The 24,697-nt window shown below is 41.0% G+C and overlaps 1 protein-coding gene across 7 annotated transcripts in view; it reads left to right on the forward strand.

Annotated features, from left to right (window-relative positions):
- FBXW7 (F-box and WD repeat domain containing 7) overlaps positions 1 to 24,697 on the forward strand; it is a 250,761-nt gene that overhangs the window by 213,528 nt on the left and 12,536 nt on the right. For 4 of the 7 annotated variants that reach the window (XM_063421280.1, XM_063421283.1, XM_063421279.1 and 1 more), the window contains 5 exons: positions 7,720 to 7,802; positions 10,875 to 11,016; positions 18,225 to 18,359; positions 22,658 to 22,781; positions 23,519 to 23,655. In XM_063421280.1, coding sequence (XP_063277350.1) covers positions 7,720 to 7,802; positions 10,875 to 11,016; positions 18,225 to 18,359; positions 22,658 to 22,781; positions 23,519 to 23,655 — 621 coding nt within the window. Of the gene's footprint in view, positions 1 to 3,589; positions 3,721 to 4,379; positions 4,539 to 5,014; positions 5,291 to 7,719; positions 7,803 to 10,874; positions 11,017 to 18,224; positions 18,360 to 22,657; positions 22,782 to 23,518; positions 23,656 to 24,697 lie in introns of those variants that run through there. The other 3 variants (XM_063421281.1, XM_063421284.1, XR_010083354.1) reach the window with 3 other exon arrangements.

Below are 24,697 nucleotides of genomic sequence, written 5' to 3' on the forward strand. Positions count from 1 at the left end.
AAAAACTTTTTTTATTGTTTTTACCAGAAGTTGCCAAGTTAAGTTCAAACTGAGCTTTGGCCTCCCTGATTTTTTTTCTACATGCCCTAGCAGCTCCCTTAAATACTTCCTGAGAAATCAGTCCCTCCTTAAAAAGATGATACATCTTTTTCTTATTTCTAAGTTCCTTCAAAACCTCATTGCTCATCCAGACTGGACGTTTGCCTCGTCAACTCTTCTTTCGGCACACAGGGACAGTCTGTTCTTGTGCCCTCAAGATTTCTGTTTTGAAGTACACCCATCTCTCCTGGACTCCTTTGTTTTCAAGGACTGTTTCCCAAGGAACTCTCTGAATAAGCCTCTTAAATAGGCCAAAGTCTGCCCTCCGGAAGTCCAGTGTAGAGATCTTATTGATATTTCTCCTTATTTCACCAATTATCGAGAATTCTATAATTTCATGACCACTGTGCCCCAAGCGGCCTCCAACCTCCACATCACCCACCAGTCCATCTCTATTTGTGAACAATAGGTCTAACATAGTCCCTCCCCTGGTGGGCTTGCCCACCAGTTGTGACAAAAAGTTATCCTCCACACACTCTAAAAACTTTCTAGATTGCTGTTTTTCTGCTGTATTAAGTTCCCAGCAGATGTCTGGTAGGTTGAAGTCACCTACAAGAACAAGGGCTGATGATCCTGAAACATTGTTCAGTTGCTTATAGAATAAGTTGTCCACCTCTTCATCCTGGTTGGGTGGACGATAGCAGACTCCCAGGAGGATGTCAGCCTTGTTGGCCTTCCCCTTAATTTTTACCCATAGGGACTCTATTTCATCATCATTAGTTTCAATACCTATGACATCCAAAACTCCCCTAATATAAAGGGCCACCCCTCCACCTCTTCTCCCTTTTCTGTCTCTTCTGAAGAGCTTGTAGCCATCCAGTGCAGTGCTCCAACTATGTGAGTCATCCCACCACGTCTCTGTGATGGCAACAATATCATAGTTCTGCTGATGCACCATGGCCTCTAGCTCTGCCTGTTTGTTACCCATGCTGCGTGCATTGGTGTACATGCACCTCAGCTGGGCTACTGATTTCTCCCCTAACACAGTCTTATCATCCTTGGGCCTGCTTCCAGACAGCCCAGATGCATCCCCTTCCCCCTTCAAACCTAGTTTAAAGCCCTCTCAATAAGGTTTGCCAGTTCATGAGCTAAAAACCTCCTGCCCTTAACAGAGATGTATCTCATCTGATTCCAGTAGAGCAGGTGCCATAAAGGTTGCTCCATGATCAACGAATCCAAAATTTTGCCGATAACACCAACCCTTGAGCCATTTGTTAAAGATGTGGGTTCTCCTATTCCCTTCATCATTTTTCTCTGCCACCAAAGGAACTGAGCAGAACACTACCTGTACACCTGTCCTATCAACCACTTGACCCAGTGCCCTAAACTCCCTTTTAATCGCCTTGACACTCCTTTTTTCAATCTGATCACTGCCAGCCTGGAGTATCAGCAGTGGGTAATAATCAGAGGACCGAATCAGCCTAGGAAGTCTCTCAGTAATGTTTCGTACCTGGGCTCCAGGGAGGCAGCAGACCTCCCTGTGGGATGGGTCAGGTCGACATATGGGGCCTTCTGTCCCCCTCAGAAGGGAATCACCCACTACGATCACCCTTCTTTTTTTCTTGATGTTAGAGGTGATAATCCGTTTTTTTGATGAGTCATAACTGGAAGTCTCACTGGGCAGATAATTTTCTTCTAAATTATCTGTCTGGCTCTCTAGATCCAGGGCCTCATACCTATTCTGAAGTGGCACCTGGCTAGGGGATGGAGGGCAGGAGGGATTATTGTTATTACCACCCCGAGCAGGGACCCATTCCCATTCCCCTTCATCTACCAGGTGCCCCTCTATTGCCTGAGAGTGAGAGGCATATGAGTCCTCTGACTCCTGGTGGGCCTCCTTTAAGGATGTAAGGGCTGAACTCCACCAGTCTATTTCCCTTTCACTATCCCTGATACTCCTTAATCTTTCAACTTCCTCCCTAAGCTCAGCCACTAGTGAAAGGAGGTCATTTACTTGTTCACACCGTAGGCAGGCCTTCTCCACAACATCCCCTGAAGCCACTGATAAGCTCAAACACTCCGGGCAGGAGTGGGTCTGTACAGTCACATCCTTTTTGGAGGGCTCTACTTGGTCACATACACCTGTACCAACCACAGATTTTGACCGGGTTAAAACCATTGTTTAGGAGAAGGCCCAAGATTAATCAACCAATATAAACACTACACCAAACTAGCAAGAACCTGCAGCCCTGCCTGCGCAAACTGCTGTGACCCTGTGCTGTGACCCTGTTTGCCTGCTCCTGTTCAGCGTGCTCCGGGTCGCTGCGCTCCCCGGTGGTCTCTTATAATGAGTCACTCAGGAACAAAGGAAGATCCAACCTCCCGTTCCTGAATGGCTCACAATATCTCAATCAAGAGATAAGGCACTGCCTTATCTGGTGTTATCAGTTGTCCCATTAAGAGAAGGCATCTTCCCTCTTCCCCCCCTAGAGTTACAAGAGATAAATAACAATATCTCCCAACCGGTTTCAACAGATGAAAATAGAATACACATTTTTGGTTACATTTTTCAACCCAAGACAAGTAGTTAAGTCAGTGGGCTTTTTTACCACAGGAGAATATCTGCCAATCATGATCAAAAGAGAAGTAATCTGCAATAGTAGTACTCCAAAAGAGAGGAAAATAGTAATTTCTAATTATTATTCAACTCATTGACTGCTTAATTCCGAAGCGCATTTTGTTCAAAAGATAAATCTAGCCATGCTGTCAGATTGCACTTGCCTTTGGCCTGGGGGAGAGGCTAATCCCTGGGGATTTCTTGCCCATTCCAGCTTCTGTGCTGGAGCAAGAGTAGCCATCATCCCCCCTCTGCATCGAGTGCATTCTCTGATGGGAGAAGGGGCAGAGAGAGCTGCAAGCATCACAGGGCATTAGACAAGCATATAAGTACTTCTAAGTCCTCACAGTGATAACGTTCAAATTCTTTCTTACTCTGGTGATTTGAGTATTAATTTGCTTCCTATGATTACTTAATGTGTATATGTAGCCTGTGATTTTTTTCCCTTCCCCTTTGCATGTGATGTGCTAGCAAAGGAAAGCAGTAATAGTCTCCTGGGATATGTACAGCTTTGTTCATATCTGAAGTATGAAGTCAACTCAAGACCATTTTGTTCTCATAAAATATACAGGAAGGCAGTTTAATGGATAATGGCATAAATGCCAAGATTTGATGGGCAGAACCATTTTCACTGGGAGATGAAAAACACTGTGAGGACTCAGTGCTGGATGGGAGATACATAAAACCATAGAGAGACAGAATCTCTGTGCTGTGGGGGTAGTAATTTCACCTTATCTGGGTGTGCTAACACCTGCCACACTTTGCAATTGCTAAGTTAATATTGCTTAGCAATAATATGAGATTTTTTAAAGTACTAATGAGGAAGCTAATGGGTTTTACAGAAAGTGCTTCCACTCCTTTAGATGTGTGTTCTATAAAGGTAGAACCTGTTTTGTACTGCTTTGGATGATAAAGAAGATGGTTTCCCCTCAGGTCAGTAGGAACGGCCTACAGGCTTCCTTCTGTGTGAGTGCATCGGTCTGGACGGCTGCTGAGCATCTCCAGTTTCCACTGCACCTGAGGAAAATTATAGGGGAATGCTTCAGCTTCAGATCATGTTTGGGGTATGCTCTGTTCTGAACTTGGGCAGAAAACTTTGCGGGGGGGGGAGGGAATTCTGAAGCTGAAGTCTCTTGAGTTGTCTGTATAGAAACTAAAAAAATCAAGCTGCCTAGCTGCTGTGCGGGTTCCAGGTATCTGTCCCAGCCCAGCCATATGTCAGGAACTTCAATGCCCTTGAATCGAGCTGTAAGGGTGAACTGGACAAATTTGTTGATGTGAAAAATGACCAAAAAAGGAGCGTTCTTTAGCAAGTAATTACCAAGGGCATTCCTTGTGCTTCCACTGAAATACCGATGAGAATCCTGCGTAGGATTTGAAGCCCGAGCTAAGATGGCTTGGTGCCGCCCAAGAGCTACCTTGTACAGGAGCGGGGAGCGCGTGTGCGTCCAGGCTGTTCCAGGTGCGCGGGGAAGGCTGCCTGCCTCCCTCCCTGCTGGGGAAACCCCGCTCCTGCCTCTGACAGCTCTGGATTAGTGTTTTAATGTATATTACATAATTGCTGGATTCGGGTCTTTCAACTCCTAAATCTTCAAAACCCGCTTATTCTATTGTTTAGCCAATAGAGGGTATTTCAGCATCTTTTTCCCTGGCAAACCTGTAGTGCATTTCATATTCTAAAATTACCCGCACTTTTGAAGGACTAATTTGCGTCTGTCCACAGAATGCAGTCATGGACGAGTCCAGCCAGGCTCGCCGAGGGCAATGGTATCATTATAATTAGTGGAAATTAGCTTGTTTTGCACCCGCTTGGAAAACCGTGGAGAGTGTGGCACTGAGGAAACAGAGCGAGAGCTGGGGGAAGCCCCTGCCTCGGAGGCGGTGCGGGAGAAGGGGGCGGGGGGAGGGGGGAGGAGAGAAGGTGAAAGGGGGAAATAGTCCCAAACCCGCGCAGAGCTGGGGTTGGGTTGTGGGTTTTTTGGGGGTTTTTTTGGGTTTTTTTAATTTTCCCCCTCTGCGCGGGGCGGAAGCGGTTTCCCGCAGGAGGGGCCCGCGGGTCCCTCCCCGGCCGCGCATCCCGCAGTGCCGCGCCGCCGCTGCGGAGGCGGGCGGGGAGGGAGGGACGGGGCGGGGAGGGAGGGAGGGACGGGGCGGGGAGGGAGGGAGGGACGGGGCGGGGAGGGAGGGAGGGACGGGGCGGGGAGGGAGGGAGGGACGGGGCGGGGAGGGAGGGAGGGACGGGGCGGGGAGGGAGGGACGGGGCGGGGCGGGGCGGGAGGGGCGGGGCGGGAGGGGCGGGGCGGGAGGGGCGGGGCGGGGCGGGGCGGGAGGGGCGGGGCGGGGCGGGAGGGACGGGGCGGGCGCGGGGGGCGGGCGGAGTCAGGCGGCGGGCAGGGGGAGCCGCGCTCCGCGCAGGCAGGGCAGGGGAGGGCCACCCGGGCCGAGCAGCGCCGCCGCCGCCGCCCGCCGTGCCCGAGCATGTCGGCGCGGGAGGCGGTGACCTACCTGCCGGAGAAGGGGCTGTACTGCCAGCGCCTGCCCGACCGCCGGGCCCGCGGGGCGCCGCCGCCGCGCAAGGCGAAGCGCGCCGACACCATGGGCTTCTACGGCACCCTCAAGATGATCTTCTGCAAAGTGAGTGGCCGCCCCCTCCCCGCGGGTGTGCGGCCGCGGAGGGCAGGGAGGGGCGGGCGGGGGCCGCGCGTCCTCCGCGGCGCCGATCCGCGGGCGGAGACGTGCCGGCGGCGAGGGCTGCCGCCCGGCCGTGGCTGCAGTCAGCGCGCTGCCGGGGAGCGCTGCCAGCGCTTGGTGGAGGGCGGTGATGCGGAATGCAGTTTGCTGCCCCTTTTATTTTTTATATATATTTTAATTTTTTTTTGTTGTTATACTGCGATCCCAGTTAGTTTGATAAATAAACGTTGTCTGGAGGAGTTGTGTTTTCCTAGCGTCAAATTAAATGTTTAGAGGGATGTTTGCTCAACGGTTTCTGTGTGTTGGTTACATAGAGACCTTACTGATTTCCGAATCTTGTCACTAGACCTCTCTGCTGTAGAGAAAGTTTTATCTTCTTCATATGATAAACGGCATTTTTGACCATCTATTTACTTAACGCCTTCTGAGATACTGAAAGTCTGTGTGGTGGACCCCATGTGAAAGTTGCCTAAAATATCTGAAGAAAACCCAGCCAAAAGAAACAGGTGAAATCATTATTAGGCAACATAATGCATATTCTTTTCTTTGCTAACGCAAAAGAATAAATCACCAGAGCTGATTATTCTGCTGTAGGCTTTCTACTTGTTATTTTAAAAGGTGTGCTTTTGCAAAACTGCATCTCCCTCTTACAAGAAGCAGAAGAGGAATACTATGATGATAACCTCTCAGAAAGGCAATCTGGAAATAAAATTTTTCCTTGAACATGAAAAATCCTTTCTGAAAAGTCTGTCATCGAATACTGAAATTTATTCTCAAACATCTTAGTTGCGCTTCCAATAATTTTGATGGCTCACCCACCTAGCACAGTAATAAAAGATGGTATCCATTATTTTTCGGTGATCCTTGCAACTGATTTTCTCGGGCGGAGCAGGGGGGGCTGCTCCTCCTGGGGCGTGGGGAAGCAGCGAGGGTGAGGCTGGTGATTCGGCAGCATGCAGGGCAGTTCTGGCTCTGTGCTTGTCTGGTGAAATGCTGTGGAGTGTCCCATGTGAGGCATGAGCAAAAAAACACAGCTACAAGGCAAGCTCTTCTGGTTGTGCTGTAGCTGTTCCCGTAAAAACAAGCCTTAGCTTTCCTGTGTAAGCACTAATGAAGCTGAACACAAGATCAGTGGCTGTCTTTAGGTAAAGCCATAAGGGTATTTTAACAGTATAAATAACCATAATCACAACAAAAGTATATGGACCATAAGCTTTAGAGAATCCTGTTGGATTTGGGGTGTTTTGTTTTATGTAGATAGACTGATGCAATAAATGGGTAAATAACTATGTTATAATACAACATTAAAAAAATCAAATCAGTTGTGTAAGAAAGATGCCAACTTTTAAACTGTATCTTAAACATGAAATTGTGAAAAAAGGAAGCAAATGGTTATACTAAAGTCTGAAATGTAATACAAGTGGTTCATGTATTTTGCAGCTCACAGTTGTAAACAGCAGTAAACATTCTTCAGCTGGCTAAACTGTTGTGGTGTATCACATCTCACAAAACACAAGGAAAACCAACAAAAACTCAGAAGTTGCATTTGCCACACGTATGTCTCATTTAGTCCAAAAGTCTGTGGTTAAAGATTACCCAAATATGTAGAAAGTAATCTCTATTTGTCTGCCTGGGTAAATATGGCTTTCATTGCTTTCCATCTCTTTGGTCGTTTTTGCAGTCTGGCTTCCCCTTTTAGCAGCTGCCCTGTTCATTATTTGGTTTTGATCATATCTAATTGCGGGTGACATTCAAGACTGGAGTGCAGCGTTTTTCATCCTTACCCTTCTTGGAAAAATGCTGGTTAATCTGTCAGTTTTACTGCAGTTTTGTTAATTTTTTCAATGTACAGCTTTAAAATAAAAGTATAGACAAAAGAAAAGATACAGTAATTGGGTTTTTTTTTTAGGCCTTGAAATAAATATTGTTTATGATGCAGACAGGCTACCTAAAATTTAACCATTTCAATAAGCAATGAACCTGAACACAAAGAATCCAGGGCTTTGGTTTAGTTCCTTCCCTCCTCTCCTGTGAGAACAGAGAGTGAACAGTTTAGTGAATAAACCAACACAAAATAAATTACCACAGTTCTGCACACTTTTTCACAAATTGGGAATTAAAAGAATGTAGTTCCAATAGATTTTGGACCCTAAAAGAGCAATAATATATACATGCACCCTATAAAACATGTATCAAATATTGTTGAATTTAGAAAATAACATGTTGTTTTAAGTAATTTTATGTGTGTCAACTTTTTGAAATTTGGTATAAAAGTAGAAAGTAAAAATGTGTTAATTTTACAGAAGTACACATAAGTAAGGTTGGTTGTGTAACTAAATCCATGTTGTTACTCTTTTTCCCTCACATTGCAGATGAAGAGAAAGTTGGACCATGGCTCCGAGGTCCGTTCTTTCTCTCTGGGAAAGAAACCCTGCAAAGTCTCAGAATACACAAGGTAATTAAATGCAATGACAGATCACTGGATATTGGTTCCTGTGTATATCCTGTCTTTCCAATTGCTGAGCCTGATTAATTAAGCTCCTCTTAATGTTAAAACACTGTAAAGCAAAGAAGAGGTGGTATCAGCATTTGTATATTGCTTTGCTAATTTAAATTACGTGAACTGAAGATGAGTTTTAATGAAGTAGCCAGACTTGCATTTCTCCAGTTGAGGTTTGTGTTTCATTCTAAATATAGCATGCCCATTTACTTAAGAGACTTTTTGAGGGCTGGAGCATTCTTGGAAATAAAGTCAGTCAGATTTAAAAAGGGACATAATGATAAACCCTAAGGCTATTAAAATTGTGATCAAATGTATCACTTTGCTATGGTAACAGGAATGAGATAGTGGAAATTCATGTAGACAGAGCAGGCCATCTGATCTTAACAGGAACACACATGTACTCGCTATCCACAATATGAAAGTATTACGGGTTCTGGTCCGCTTCCTTGCTACTCCTGTGTGGTCCTAGGAAGCACAAATACCTGCTGCTGTTCCCGTCAGGTGCTCCATGGGATGAAGCACTCCTAACCACGAGCAGCAGTAGCAGAGCACGGCTGTGGATGCACGCCTCACAACTGCATTCTTACTATGTAGTTGCCATAATAATTGTGCTTGGATGTCACACTGCTTCCCATCCTGTTTGAATTTACACTATTTTACGCTTTTTCCCCACTATAAGTGTTGTCCCTCCCATGAGCGTTACAGTTGCCTCCCCAGGCTCTCTGGAAATGGCACTTCTTTTGAACACGCTACAGTAGTGTTCAGTCACTGATGGCTCTTTCAAAGTAGTGTATATTTTATTTCTCTTCCTTTAAGAGGTTTATTGGGTGATGAATGAAAAGTTAGGCAGCAGGTCCTGGGGTTGCTTTTCAGATGTGTAAATGCTGCAGCAGAGTAAAGGAGGTGATGTGTTGTTGCTGAGAGGCGCTTGTTACAGCTTCCACATCTGCCCAAGCCTGCAGGTGGTGTCTTCTGATTTCCGAGTCAGTCTAATGGAAGGACTCTCTTGTTGGCCACCATTTCTTCAGGTGGCACACTGGGAGTTCTCTGCATTCCCAGAAGAGTAAACAGTTCAGCAACAAAGAAAGTACGCTTTTTTTCTCGAGTGTGTCTGTCAGATTCAGAGGAACTGCTGGGTTTGTCGAGCTTCCACAGAGACCTGACTCATTGTTTCAGAGGAATGAAAACATAGAGGAAAAATGAAGCATGAGCAAGTATCTTGTGGTTTAATCTTAGGTCAAAGGAAAGAAGCTTTTAGATCCTGTTTTGAATAACTGTTTTTGACTGAGAGCCAGTTTACAGCAGAAGAAAGTGTAACTGTTCTACTGGGGCAAGTTCTAGGCTACATACTGCTCAGAACCAATAAAAGCTAATTTCAAGTCCCTTATTTTGGACCTTGACTGATAGGCCTAGTGCTTGATCTCTATGCAGGTGATTAGAATGACTAAGCTGTAAAATCACATTTTGATTTTAAAAATACTTTTAACTGACATTACTTGGATTTTGAGTAGTTATTGGCATAAAAGAATCCTTAAATAACATTTGGTCCTCCTGTCTTAAACTCTTTGATTTGGTTTCATCTAAATAATATGTAGGCAAATGATGCAATTCTTGTGCCTGCTTGTTTCCATTTTCCCTAGGATCAGGCACTCTAAAATTGACCAGCTGATGAACTTTGTTTGCATATAACAGGTAAAGTCAGTAAACAAATGCCATTAAGAGGATCCTTCATCTCTGAAACAGTATTTTCATACCAGCTTCTGTTTCTGTTATTACTCAGCAAAATTAACAGTTAAAAATAGGCCTGCTCAAGCCAATCTTTACTTTTCTTGACCAGTTTGGGTAAATGTTAGGACATGCTATGATTGTCCTTCAGAATAAGGAAGAGTAGAGTGAAATATTTGTAGAGCATAATGAGATAAATATTAAAATGAACTTGCCTTGCATCATTTAAAGCTATTCCTGTAGCCACTGAAAAATCAGTAAACCCTCTAAGCTCATGCCTACTAAAAAGCTGTGTTTATCCTACAAAAAAGCAGAGGGTTTTTTGGAGTCTCACACTATATTTAAAGTGTTCATGCTTGTGCAAATACTACTGGGGTTCCATATTTCCTGCTAGGGAATACAGCTTTGATATTCTGTGAGCCAAGTACTTTACATTATGTAAAAAAACCCAACAAAACAAAACCAAAAAAACCCCTCACAAATCCAAAAACAAAAAAACTACCAACCAAACAAAAAAAACCCCAAACCAGAAAACACAGTCAGGTATATTTCTTTAGACTCCCACAATAGTAGCTTAATCCCAGCTCTTCTAAAAGCTCCATTCCATATGAATGAGCTGGTTTTTAACATGTCAGAGTGAAAAAAATCAAACTGTGATTCAGAGTACCTTTGGCTCCTTTTCACTTCACACCCCCCCCTTAATTCCTGTGTCATTCCATCAACCCACAAACTTTAAAAGACCATATAGAGTATTTCAAAGCCCAATTCCAGACCACTAAGCCACTAGAACTGCTTGATACTACTAGCTCTTTGTCAACAAAATATGTTAAAATCTAAAAATAGATACTTTTTTTTCCTTTCTGTTGGGAGATGAAGCAGCACTAGCACATTTCACATACAGGTGGAACTCTGAGATCTGGCTTCCTACATCCCCAGGCAGAAGGCACCAGTGTAGCCCAGAAGGAAAGGAAACACTTTGACAAGGAAAGGAATGTGTAAACCTGTATCTTTACACACAACTTGCTGGCCAGTTAGCAGTGATACTTTTTCAGCCTTGAAATGTGATCCCTATTTCTCCCCTAGTTGGAGGGCTAGCACTGCAGTGGTAGAAACAGGCAGATTCATCTAAGTGAGGGACTGACCTCTTGAGTGACCAGCAGAACAATTCTTCATGTTAATGCTTTTGCATGAAGCTAAAGAGTTTAAGTAATAGTTGCAAATTATGTACTAGATTTTTTTGTTCTCGTGTGAATTTTCTTTGATGTTTTACGTACGGTTGTGACTTTATTTGTCTGGCAGTACCATGGGACTGGTGCCATGTTCCACCACACCGACGACGTTTGGGGACCTGCGGGCAGCCAATGGCCAGGGACAGCAGCGGCGCCGCATCACATCTGTGCAGCCACCGTCGGGCCTCCAGGAATGGCTGAAAATGTTTCAGGTAACCATGCCTGCAGAAATAAGCATCTGAAGCAGCTCTGCCTCCATGGTTTATGTAAAGGAGTGCTTCAGTAGAGTTGGTCCTCCTTATACATCCCAGAATGTCTCTGTCATTGATTTTGTGTTCTCTTGCAATAACTAATGGGCATCAGCTTTAAGGAATACTCGTTCCCTGTTTCAGCAAAAAATAACAGCTTTAACTGGTTTCTTAATAATATAATCCTTCCTGTTTAATGCTTTCACATTTTCTGCAAAGTCTGTCCAATGTGTAAGGGCTACCTGCAAGGCCCCAAGCCATTTTCACTTGAGACTAGTAAGCTTTGGTGCATGGTTTGCTTCAGTGCAGTTATAGCACTAGATTCGTCACAAGTCTAGTGTCTTCTAAGAATAGAAAGGTTTATCAAAAATAGATTAAAAGGAAACTCAATGTGTATTTTTTATTGATCTCTGTGTACTGAACATGTCAGCCAGCACATGTGTACACAGCTGAAGGGAGGGAGGGAAGGAAGAGGTTTTTCCTATCTTTTAAAATGCCTTCAGCAATGCCTAAAAATTACTTATCTGAACAAAAGATGTGAAGGACAATGCTATGGACCACTTGCACAGGTTAAAACTGAAATCTGCCTGGACACCAGTCAGGGAGCACCTGAGATAATTTTGTGTACATTAATACAAGCAAACTTTGGGGCAAGCTTCTGCTACTGGTCCACAACCTGTACCATGGACATCTTAACATTTTGCTTTGTATTTTTAAGAACCAGGGATGAGTCTTAGTCATTGATTTGAAAAATGGAAATACTATGTCTTCCTATCTTGATTAATAAACCATTCCTTTTAAAAGCATTTTCAAAAGGAGCAACTAACAAATACAGGCATTGTTTCAATTACTGTAACAGGCAAAGATAAAAGAACAATATTGTAGATACAAGTATCTATCATACAATTTTGCAGGCAGAAGTGTGCTATTGGCTTGATTCATGCTGCCACATAATACCATTGACCTCAATCACTGTCAGTTCTGAACATTAAAATAATAATGTAGAACCTCTTTCCTCTTTATTTTTACACATTTATGATCTGCTTAAACCAGTGGAAGCTTGAAATTAAGATTCTTGTACACATCATTCAATTTCTTTAAAATATTCACATTTAATTATTGTGGTGCATCTTTTTTGAGACTGTTCATAGAAATAAATGTCTTTTTAACCCCTAAGAATCATATTTGAATGGTATTACATATTATATATAATAATGTAATACTACATTTTATTTTAACATTTCATAATGTTAAAATATTTGTACTAACAAAAGCTATTTTGTTACTGACAATATGTAACATATTTTTATGTAAGACTGAGTTACTGGTAGTTACATAGTTTTGAAAAAGATTAGGAAAGGCTGAAGTGTTTGAGAGAGTGATGCAGACACCCATGACAGTAAGAGCAAGGCTATTGGCTGTTTGGTTAGGATAAGTAGTCTATAAGCCCATGATAATTTTGCCTATGTAGACGGATGTGTACAGTGTGTAATGTAGAAAACATGTTTTAATACACATATATTTAGATACTTTCAACTTGTCAAAATACTTAGTTGCAGTACTAAATGCCTAAATGTTGATCTATACTATTGAGAGAGAGAGAGTCCTCTCTCTCCTAACTGGAGATCGTTGAGCAGCACTTATTGATCATGTCTGTCACTGGTAGTTTTTATTGTATTCACAAAAGGGAGTCCCTTACTTTGAATGAAAAGCTTTCAGAGTCATGTAGCTTTATCTCAGTGTTACATCTGCTTGCCTCGTCATTTACTATGCGCTTATTTTTTACATGAGTTTCATGAAAGGGGCAAGTCTTCAACAGCCAAGTGATAAAAGCACATTCGTAGGGGAGGTAGCTCTGCCCAAAGGTCAGGATTAAATGGCACATGCAGCATCATTCTTGCAATACAAAGTTTTGCCTGTAGAGAAACAGGTGGGTACTGTGTACTCACTAGTCCAGCTTAATAGTTCTCTTATTTTATATGAAAAATATATTTCCAATTATTTTTAAAGCTAAATTTCTAGAGGCATATTAGGGGGACATTTGTACTGTTTCAGGTAAAACTGTTCTTTGGAATAGAAGCTGGCAGTGGCCAGTGATACTTAGCTATTTTGAGGACTCTAACCTGTACGTTGGCCTTCAGTCCTTCTCCTGTGGTTTCTTTTCAGATAAAATCAAGACCATTCTGCAAATATTAAGAAAACTTAAGATGGTCTCTTAGGGTTTTTTAAATTTACTTTATATGTACTTCCTGTTGTTATGTTTTATAGTTGATCTAAGCCTTTTATTTTGAAAGTAACAAAATACATACAGAAGGGAGAAACAGTTGTGTAGTTGCACTTTCCCTTTTAAAATAAAGTTGTGTCTGGATTTCAATGAAGTCTGGAAAGAAGAATAGAAAAGCATTTTATTAGATTCAAACCGGTTAATTTCCTAAAGGTCTATTTATTTTTTTCTGGTTTGCAGTGGCTCTTGACTTCAGGTCTTTTTAAAATCCACTTTAAGAGTTTTTAAAACCCAGTGCTCAAGTGTATCATTACAAAATTTCTTCCTCTACAACAAGTTTTAAGTCACCAAATTGCTTGCCAGAAGGAAAAAAAGTCAGCTGGATGCTAAGTTCAGTCAGAGTTGGTATTTGCTTTAAAAATTACTAAGCTCTCAATTCTTCCTACTAAATATACTTAGGGTGTTGGGGTTTTGTGTTTAAGTAATTTATTAAAAATGGCATTTCCATGGAAAATTGATTTTGAAAAGTTGTTCCATACGCACTAATATAGGCAATCACTTTTAATAACTAGTGAATGCTATCATTTTACCTACAACTGAAAGCATTTTTTTTTCACAGCAGTTTAGATAGTGTCCAAAATGCTTTTGTCTTATCTGACTGGCAAGAGTACTGTTCCTTTTTTTTTTTTTTTTTTTAACATAAATAGTTGACTTAGTCACCTAAATTCAAATTGCTTACCATTCTTCATTCCAAAGATGCTCAGGAATGAGTACATGTGCAACTGAGTAGTCCACCTCTTATGCAAAGCAGGCAGTAAAGTTTGTACCATAACCAGCATTGCAGCATTTTCTGCTCTGTGTCTTGTGGTGGGACTAGGTCAAGGGTTGGAGTTTCTGTGCAAGCCCTACACGCAGCTCTGGAGAGGTCTGCACTACAGCTTCATGCCCCTCTTGGCTGTATCACCATTACCGGTTTGTTTCAGAGTCAGAGGAGTCCTGCAGACTTACAGCAGGTCTCCTGCCCGTCCCTGCTTCTTTCCCTTTGGGTTGGCTCTCATGGCAGTTTTACATACACATTTCAACTGGTTTCAGGAGAAACTCTGTTATCCAACCTCTAGCAGGGATGTAGGGTCTGAGCCAGTCACAGCTCCTCTAGACAAGGTCCATCACATGTGCTGCAAATGTTTGGCCCAGGGGACCAGACTGGGGACTGGGACTAGGATATGGGTTAATGAGGGGACTTCAGCACCAGCTGTTCCTGAATCCCTCCTGGTGTGACAAACTACTTGCTGTACAGCTCTACAGCTGTAGATGATGTTTCTTTCAGTGCTTATGTGCTATTCTTTCAGTGCTTATGTGCTATTTTTATCCAGACTGAGATACCCTCGAGGTGGGGGATGGCAGGGTTTTCCATAACTGATCTAAGCAGAAGCCTTGGAGCCTGGACAGAAGCAGGTTCCTAGAAGAGCCCTTGTGCAGGTCTCAGTAATGACAGACCTCTATTAACAGAACTTAGTAATGGAGAACAGCACCCTGAAGTTAAACTCTTTAAAATAGATTGTCCTTAATATACCTATTAGAGCAAAAGGATATAATCGCTACATGCTGTAATTGTATAAATTGAAGGTAGCAGATGAGAGCTGAGCAATAGAAGAGTACGGGTCATGGAAGAGGAGAGGTGCAGAAACAGATGATGATAAAAAAACAGGTGGCAGGTCAGACAGAAGGTATGAGGTGGAAGTTGTAGAAGCAGCAAAGATGTGGTTTAAATTGATTGTAAGAAAGGGAAGACATTTACCCAGAGTAGTGAAGGGAGAAAAGAAGGGATAGTTTTCAGTTAGGTAGTGCCATCGTTGCAGCAGCTGCTTTACTGGATGAGGAAATGGTATGAACAGACAAAAGACTTTGGCTGACAAATCAACACCTTCCTGAGGAAATGAGAAAAGAGGGGGTATGTTTCTTTAGGATTCTGAAGTCAAAGAGCAGTATCAGTGGGCCCTGATGGCTTCCCAAGGGCTATGTGAATGAATCCTGGAGTTACCTTTTTTAAGGGAACCCCTGCCCATAATAAAAGCTTTAGTTTAATTTTACATTAAAATTAAACTTTGGTTTTGAAGGCAAGGAGAGCAAAGGAAGACAATTAAGCAGAAGTGTTTTAAAGATATAGTATGTTCTTTACAAGGATCTTCAATTTGAAAGGGAATTGCCTAGTAGAAATCCAAGGTGTCTGGGCATGACACCACCTGTCTCAAAAGTCTGTGGTCATCTACAAGGTTTGAAACTTTGCAAACTGTTTGGCGCGCAGTTACTTTTTCTTTCTCTTCTGCAAAATTTGTTCAGTGTTGTTTCTCATCAAAGCCACAAAGTTACTCCTTATCCTTTCTGCCTAATGAGCTACATGCAGTTTTCTTGCAAATGGATCAAGCTACAGGGCCCAGAAACAGAATTTACTAGTCTTGTCTTCATTAATGCACAGTTGTGTTCATCTGGCAAGGCTTCCTCCCAATTTTCCATGTCAGACATTTCCCTCAGAGACCCCTTACCAACTGTAGCTGGAGGTTTGTTTGCTTAAGTGAAAGACTGAGGGGACACTGTCCTAGAGACAACATTTTGTAGCAGCTGATTGCTTCTGTAGGAAGCTGCCTGTACCCATCCCCTAATGATGACACAGATAAAAGAGGGTTCTGCTTTTAGTCAATAGCAACTCTTTCCCCTTCTTGAATCTTTTCCCTTTTCTGTCCAGATCTGTATTAAGTTTTAAAAAACAACTAAGTGTAAGAGAGTTACAGATTAAGATAGCATACAGTGACATTATTAATCAATAACATGTTGGTAACCGCTAGGAACATTTGCCACAGCAGCAAACAATGCTCTTCAGGTAGAGTTGTTCAAATTTAGTAAATGTAGCTGCTTACAAATTAAGAGTAGACTGACCTTGGAAATTTATATTATAAGGAAGTAGCACAAGTATTACTTTCCCTCTTTTTAATTCTCCTAAATTCAAACACAGCTGACAGATGAGATTAAAGACTGCAAAAGTTTGTACTTAACACCAGCTAAGCCATGGGTTAATGAAACAAACAGCAGTTGGAAAGTTGGTGGGATAAACAGTTCTTCAGTGCATGATTTATGGAGAACTGCTCTGTGATGCAAATGTCTCTATTGAAAGAAATTTATAATAAAAGCTGTTTACGACAGCACTGCTGCAACTTTGGCTGAGACAGTCTTGTTTCTTTTTAATATTCTGAGGTATTGGGTATGAGACATGAAAACCCTCATCTCCCGTGGTGACACTGCATACACACAGGTGGATGAGGAATGTTTTCTTGCCAGCTTAAACCATTTTACCAATTGCCCACAGTGTGTGGAAAGGCTCAGGTCAGGAACTTCCTCCTCCATTAGGGTAGGCTGTCCAGTACCTGGCACACATTTGCTGCGGGGCAAGGGCATGGCAGTGGGGTGAGGCAGCTGCTCCCATGGCAGTCCCAGAGAGTGCTGGCTCCATAAGTGTGGCAGCTTGGAGCCACCTCCACTGCCCTGAGGGACTCAGGTCACCTGAAAGTCCCCTGGGCCGTCATTCGGGTGAATGATACTTCTACTGACATTTCAAGTATTTTGATGTTTTAATTAGGGAGAAATGATGCAATGCAGTGATCTTTCTAAATCGAGTAAAGCTGAGTATCTATTTGCTTTGCATTCACTTTCAGAAATTCCACCTTCTTCTTCACTTGCCTCATTGTTCTGCAGAAACTGCACAGTACACAAACATTGTAGTATTGTGGAGACCAGAGTGAATTGTCAGAGTCAAATGCAGGGAACAGAAATTTAGAGCATGAGTAGCAAAGGTCCTGAGATGCATGGCAGATTAATACAGAAATCTAAATTGTAAGGTATCTTGCCCTTTTTTTTTAACGTTTCAGTTAGCCTCTTATGGTAACTGTAATATCATTTGTATGTGCTAATTTACTTGTAAATGTCACTCTAGAAGACATTCAAGAATAGAAATGTGAATCTGCTCTCAAAAACTGTGATGTCTCATTTTCTCTCTAAGGCTTTATTTGTGCTCTAATTCTGTTGCTAAATCACCTAGCAGTAGCTGTTGTTTTTTCCTGTAAATTTTTTTTCTTTAAATTGTTTTCACATAATGAATCAAAGCTCTTTGATGAGCACAGATGAGTTTAAGACATGACTTTTAGATCCTCAGTATATTAAGTTACTAATTTTTTTCCCTACAAATGTTGCTCCTAATCTGCTATGCTCCCAATTGAGTGCCTTATTAAAATCTTCAAATTTTATAATGCCCATTAGTAAAACTGTGGAGTAAGAAAATTACCAATCAAAATTCCCTGTTTATTCAAGTGTAAATTGATACTTACAAAATATGCATTGGTTTATAGCCAGGATTCTGAAATTACAACATTGTCACTTAGGGACACACTGTAGTAATAAGCAGACAGTAAGCTAATGTACTTTTCAAGAAAGTTTTTTACTTTCCTTTCCTCTTATTTCAAGATTTTGATCTACCAGATGAAACATGAAGGTTAAAAGCTATCATCTCTTTTGAATGCACAATAGAGAAAAGGAGTTCATTCTATTGCAACCCCTCTGTTGTCTGTAGTATGTGTGTAGATATCATCAACTTCAAAAGAAGCTTAATTAATTCAATTATTATTAAATATTATCTAATTGCCAATCTGTATGTGTGTGTATAACAAATCCTTTCTTAGCTTATGAATTAGTGTAGTGATTTTGAATATTTTTTGTTGATTAACTCCTCATTTTTGTGTTATTAGCATGAGCATTTATCTCCTGGCTTTTTATATGCTTGTATATAGTTAGATGAGGAAACTTAATTTGCCTTATTGGCAGAGCAGTGGCACTTACTAATATAAACCAAACCAGTTTGTTAAACTGAGCTCACTGTTTCTTTCTTCTTCTTCCCTTGCAGAGCTGGAGCGGACCAGAGAAGTTACTTGCTTTAGATGAACTCATTGACAGTTGTGAACCAACACAAGTAAAACACATGATGCAAGTGATAGAGCCCCAGTTTCAAAGAGACTTCATTTCCTTGCTCCCAAAAGAGGTGAGAATTATGGGATAATATTGGATTATGAAGTGCATGGGCTGCTGTCTTTAGAAAACTTCTGTGCTAATTTTGCCAACATAGTGATGTAAACTCATGTTAGAGGTTCACAATTTCGAACACTGCCATAACATGACTACTGTAATTTCAGGTTGACATATTCTGTCTCTTGATAGCATTTGGATACTTGGAAATACAGATGACCCCTTTAAACAAAATCCCAATAGCTCTGAAAATATCTCTGTATCTTAATTGGGCCAATTGTGCTTTTTTGGGGGGAACTAATTCTGTTAGGGCACACACACACACAAAGTTTTCCTCTGGATGTAAGACCTCTCTGCAAATTATTCTGTGAGTGTAAGCATTATTTTTAATGCTGTAAGTGATGAGTGTTTTGTTAGTGTTATTTTTGAATTTATTTTAGACAAACGGAACCCTAAAATCTCTACCAAATAAACCAAAAGTAAACCCAGAAAAGCACTTCTTACTAAGGATCAAGCCAAACTGTAATTAAGCAGATGCCTTACAGTAAATCCATCACGGAAAATCAGATCATGTTGTATCCAGTTAAAGAGAAACTGAGATTTAGATTTCGGTGTGTGTAACTAAATCCTGTCCACACAAGAGTGATTTGTGGTGTCATCACAACTAGAACATGAGGGTGGATATGCAGGGTTATAAACCCAGTTTGCTGCAGTTATTGAATAAATGTATTTTAGTTGACTTAGAAATAATACTTCTCACCTTGATTGATTTTAGGGAGTTAAGTCTCAGTTCCTAATACTTTGCAAAGCAAGTTCTTTTAAGTTTTTCTGGCGTTTGTATTTGGTTGCTATGTTTGACATGGTTTTATTACCTGAAGAGTGTTTCATGTCTCTGTTCTTTGACACTCTTTTCTGGCATATATCCTATTTTTGAATACTTGCATCTACAAAACCCTTCTTTCCTTTACTACACTTTCATATCTTCTCAAGTCTGTAAGTGTCACAGCCTTCTCTTGCTGGCTGGCATTTGTAAGGGTTGGAATCAATTTATGCAGCAAGTATTAATTTAGTACACAGGACATGAGATGAGTATTTAGAGAAGTAATTCCTGCAGCAGCCTTTTCAGGGAGTGGAAAGGACACTGGGGGAGGAGAAGAGTTCAGCAGCACCTCTGCATGGTTGCCATATTTCTAGAGAAGCTGCCCAAAGCATCAGAGGCAGAGAAAGGCAACAAGACTATATTTTGAAGACGGAAGACACTTTGCCACTTCTGCATCTATTCAGTCTGGAAATTTAACAGAGAATTGGTAACAGTAACTCAGATTTCAGTTCTCTGCATGATTTTGTGGCAATACTCATTGAAGTACAATCAGTGATCTAGTTACACTGTAGCTAAAGATCATGTTATAATTTCAGTATTTGCAATTTCTTCACAGAAGAAATACGGTACTTAGCAGTAAAACTTCCTCACTTAGGTTTCTTCACTCCCTTGTAAACTACTAATGTTTGTTTATTTCTAGTGGGTTTCCTGCATCTTGAAACCAGAATATTGTAATGTGTAGCTTCATGACAGGCTGACTTCACCAGTGAAGTTGGTTTGAATAATTTTTGCTTCCTAACCCCGAATCTCTGTCACCAAACTTAACCGAGTTAAAAAAAGCCATTGAGCTGACTCCACCATCTCCTCTGTTCTTCCCTCACCCAAATCTCCTCAGCAGGGCTGTCCCCAGCTGCTGAGTGCTGGCTGCAGTGGGGGGTGACACTGAGTTGTGGGGGCACGAGCGACTTGCTGGGGTCAGTAATTCCATGCAGAGGCTTCTCTAGTGAGGCCATCATCCTGTGAAAACATGCTTCCTTGGGCTGTCACTCCGCATTAACATCTGCGGTTATCTCCAGTGCTGTTGGATGCAGTGCTCTGATTTTATTACCAAATCAGAACAGGAAGATGATGTGGATAGGAGGGCTTTGCTTCAAAACCAGTCTGCAAGGGAAAGACAGTAAGTTAAAGGCAAATAACCATGGAAATGTTTGTTTTCCTCCCAAGAAAACAGCAGTCAAACAGTTAATATGAAATAAATACTCTTGTTTTCTCACTGAGACTTTAGAAATAATGATTCAAATTACTTATTTATGAAAATCAGGTTGAGAAACCAATAGATAGAGTTTTGCTGAAATCAGCCACAGAAATGTTGTTGGTTCTGTGTGTGTAAGTGAAGAAAAAGGCAAGGGACTGCTTACTTTTGGGTGTTATTAACACTTCAGCAGAGAGTAGTCCTAAATCCAGTTCAGTCAAAGGTCAGATCTTCGCTACCTAAAATTTTCTTATAACTAGATCCATGAGCTGAGACAAAGGATGTCATCTTTTATCCACTGCTAATCCTAAAGTCAGCTGCGGGCTGTGTTGACCATTGATGACTATTTAGATAAATGTAGTCTAAAATAAATGTTACCCATATTTAACCTGGTTTAGAATCAGTTGGCTCATAGGTTTAATTAACACTAGCTTAGCAAATGTCTATATCTGTATAGATAGGACAAGTAATATTTAAAGAAACTTCTGTGAACTGAGGAACATTCAGCAAAAAATAGAAAGGGTCTGTGTCATGTTTGAGTTTTGTCACACGCAGGTCTATGTGATGTGTGTTAGGAAACAACACTTCTTCAATAATTTCACATGCCAGGAATGAAGACAGAAAATCTAAAAGGACAAATACAGTTGTTGCTCCTGTAATAGAGAGCTTTACACCAGATCCCAAATGCTGACTCCCTCATTAAGGAGAGAAGAAGTTCTCCAGGTTTGTGGCCTGAGGTGCCTGCAGGATCTAACACATCATTTAAGGCACAGGTCCCTCAAATGTGGAGTCCTGTGTGCTCCCCATGAGCTGGAGGTGATGACTTGCAAACAAGGTGTATGTGCAACCAAAATGCAAACAGTTGTGAAGTGCTGAATTTTTATTTCCTGCTCAGTCACTGGCTTGTCTAGATTACTAAAAGTAAATGTTTCTCACAAAATAAAGTAAAAAATCTGCTGATGTTAACAGCCTGCAGTTATGACTTCCTCAGTAAATTTCAGTCTTTGCTGCTTTAAAGGGCAGATTCTGTTTCTTTCTATCTATCTATCTATCTATCTATCTATCTATCTATCTATCTATCTATATCTATCTCATAACTAAAGCTAAAAATTAAATTGAAAGTCCTGAACAAAATACATGTCAAGCAGAAGTAAAAGTGGGTGACCTGATTTCCTTGACAGCTTCTGCATCCTGGTAATTTCTGACAAAGACCCCACTGTGTGAGCTTGTTAGTAGTTCTCTGCATTAATGTTTATCAATATTGTTCTTTCTGCAGAGTTTTTAGGGACTCTGTACATTTTCTGTGACTTTCCTGCATCTTACACTTATTTTCCATGACTAGGGAGTTGCATTGTTGCTGTCAAGTAGAAAAGCTGTACTTGGTCATCATACCCTTAATGATTCTTGTGTCTTGAATTGTAATTTATATGCCTCTGTTAAGGCTTCATGGAGATGTGGGATTTTGGGGGCTTTATTGTGGTCACTATATGGCTTAACTCAGTCAGGCAGGGTTTGAATTTTTCCCAGTAAACTTTAGTTTTGTTACATGGAAAGGCTCATCTATTTACTTTCTGGTGCTCATTAGGATTTGCCCTATGGTTTTGGTAACAAGCTGTACTAAAATTACATGTCTTCATCCTACTGCATCCCAATCCATAAAGCTCCTTGTAACTCCACCCAGGAGTGTGTTTGAATTCTCATCAGAAAATGAGTGATACCTACACTGCCTTTCCTATGGCTGCAGAGAGGTTTTGAGCTCTGGGGAATGTAGCATTTACTTGTTCTGTATTTGGGCTTTCTGAGTGATGTTACTTATCACAATGTACATTCCTATTTGCTCACATGGTGAGCACTGTACTTCTTAGTTCAACGCTCTAACTTTTGGTGCAATTCTTAGCTAAAATAACATAGACATAATTACTTTGGTAATAATTCTTATAATGATTCAAAGTAACGAGGCTTACATTTTTTAAAAAATGTAATAATTATTTCAGCTGATATCTATTTTCTTGCAAATGCAAGAATCATTTTGTGATATGATGTGTAAGGGTTTAGTTACTTATGATGATTATATTTCCATATGCCCACAGGAATAAACTGGAGTCTGTTAAGTTTCAGAGATTGTTTAATAATTTATCATTCCAATTTTCTGGATTTCAGCCCCTGAGGTGTGATAGTAAATGGAGTTATTCACTTTCCTCTTCAAAAGCCGTGCAGAAAATACACTTCTTATTTTTTACAGCTGGCACTATATGTGCTGTCATACCTGGAACCCAGGGACCTTCTGCAGGCAGCCCAGACATGTCGTTACTGGAGGATTCTGGCTGAAGATAATCTTCTCTGGAGAGAGAAATGCAAAGAGGAGGGTAAGGCTGAGCAAAATGATGGATGTAATGGTTGAAGTGTTGCCATCATAAAAAGTGCACTTCATTTACATAATAAGCTTAAAGTTTTACAAAGGCAATTCGTGTGACTTTAGATATAGTGCTAGTTATGCTTTGAGCTACATGGTATGTATTTCTGTTGAAAGCGGGAAACAGAAATAATCCATGGAGTGCTGTACTTAATTTCCAGCCAAGAGAGGACAATGCCAAAAGCACTCAGCCTTTCAGATCAAGAAAGTAATTAAAAGCTCACTAATACCAGGAGTCACAGTGAACTTAAAGGTAATGAAGATGGGTAACCAGCATGGGGAACCACAGACAGAAAGGTTGACTTCTTGAACTGCTCCAGAATAAGCATATTAGTGGTTAAGGAGGTTTTTGGACAATACCCATTTGTAAAAGGCAATATTCTGCTGCATTGCCTCAGAAAGGGGGATCCAAACCCAAGCTAGGAGGTTGCCAACAAGGAATGATGAACTAGAACATTTTCAGTCATGATTATGGTAATGATTATGCTGAACTGACAAGGACAGACAGAGTATAAATCTCTGAGGAGCAGGGTGGTGTCACTGATGCACAAATGTTGGTATGCAGGAGGTTGTTACGTTTCTGCCATATTTTAATGTCAGGGGTCACAGTAAAGGTTTGGGAGGGAAGGTGTTTTCTGTGGGGTGGCCTCATCTCTTACCCTCCCCCCCCCTTTTTTTTTTCCATTTTAGGGATTGATGAACCATTACATATCAAGAGGAGGAAAGTAATAAAACCGGGCTTTATACACAGTCCGTGGAAAAGCGCCTACATCAGACAGCACAGGATTGATACCAACTGGCGGCGAGGAGAACTGAAATCGCCCAAGGTGAGGTTCTGAGCTCTGTGAATGGGGCCGTGAACAAAGCAGGATCAGCCCCTGGCTCGGGTTCTTTCCTTTGGACAAACAAGACTACCCATGGACAAAAAGCAGAGAATTGCTACAGAAAAAAATAATTTGTGTTTTAGCTTACCCTGGCTTTAAATTATATTCTGACCACCATTTTGACAATGTGTTATGCTTCATACCATGGAATCCTTTCACTGCTCTTGTAAGAATTTCTGTACAATTTTGTGAATTCTTACAAATATGCCAGTCTCTTTGAGACAGGTGATCATGGAAGCTTGTTTGGAAATACTTATATTTAAAAATACAGACACATATATTATATATGTAAGTGTATATGTATGTATTGGTAGAGCTGGGTCATGTTGCAACATAAAACTACTCCACAACTGTTCTGTGATCAATTCATGCCTTATTTTTAAATATATTCTTCTAAATTAAGCAGCACAAGGCAATGACTTCATTCTGTGTTTAGATTTTTGTGCGGTTTTCTAAATGTTAAAATTAATGACATTTAAAATTTAATGACATTGATATTTATCATTACATCCTTTCCAATATGAAGATATGAAGCAATATTTCAAACCTTTTGTAAATAAAATAGCAACTCTCTAATCAAACCTGATAATGAACAAGCAGCCAGAAATGTGAAGAAAACCCATATTTGTGGTTTTTTGAGGTTTTAAGGCAATTTACCTGTTTTCTTAATGAAAAACAACAAAATAAAAAAAAGAACAAAAGAATTCCCATGGAAAACCTATGGCTATATCCTGCTGTTTATTTGGCCGTGACTTACGTACATCTCTGGCAACGGTTCTGTATTTCTTGCCTTGATATGTCACATCAAGTTATCTTGGAATTATTATTAAAATTACAGCCTCTAGCATTATCCAAATGCCATTTCATTTCAATGAACATCTTGAAAAATGTTTGGATATCTTAAATGTATTCTAGTATGGCTTCTACTAAGGATTTTTTTTTGCTGTATTGCAATAAGATATACAGAATTACAGTTTTTCCAAAA

This window comes from Prinia subflava, chromosome W (genome assembly GCF_021018805.1).
Source record: "Prinia subflava isolate CZ2003 ecotype Zambia chromosome W, Cam_Psub_1.2, whole genome shotgun sequence".
In the NCBI taxonomy this organism is placed as follows: domain Eukaryota; kingdom Metazoa; phylum Chordata; class Aves; order Passeriformes; family Cisticolidae; genus Prinia; species Prinia subflava.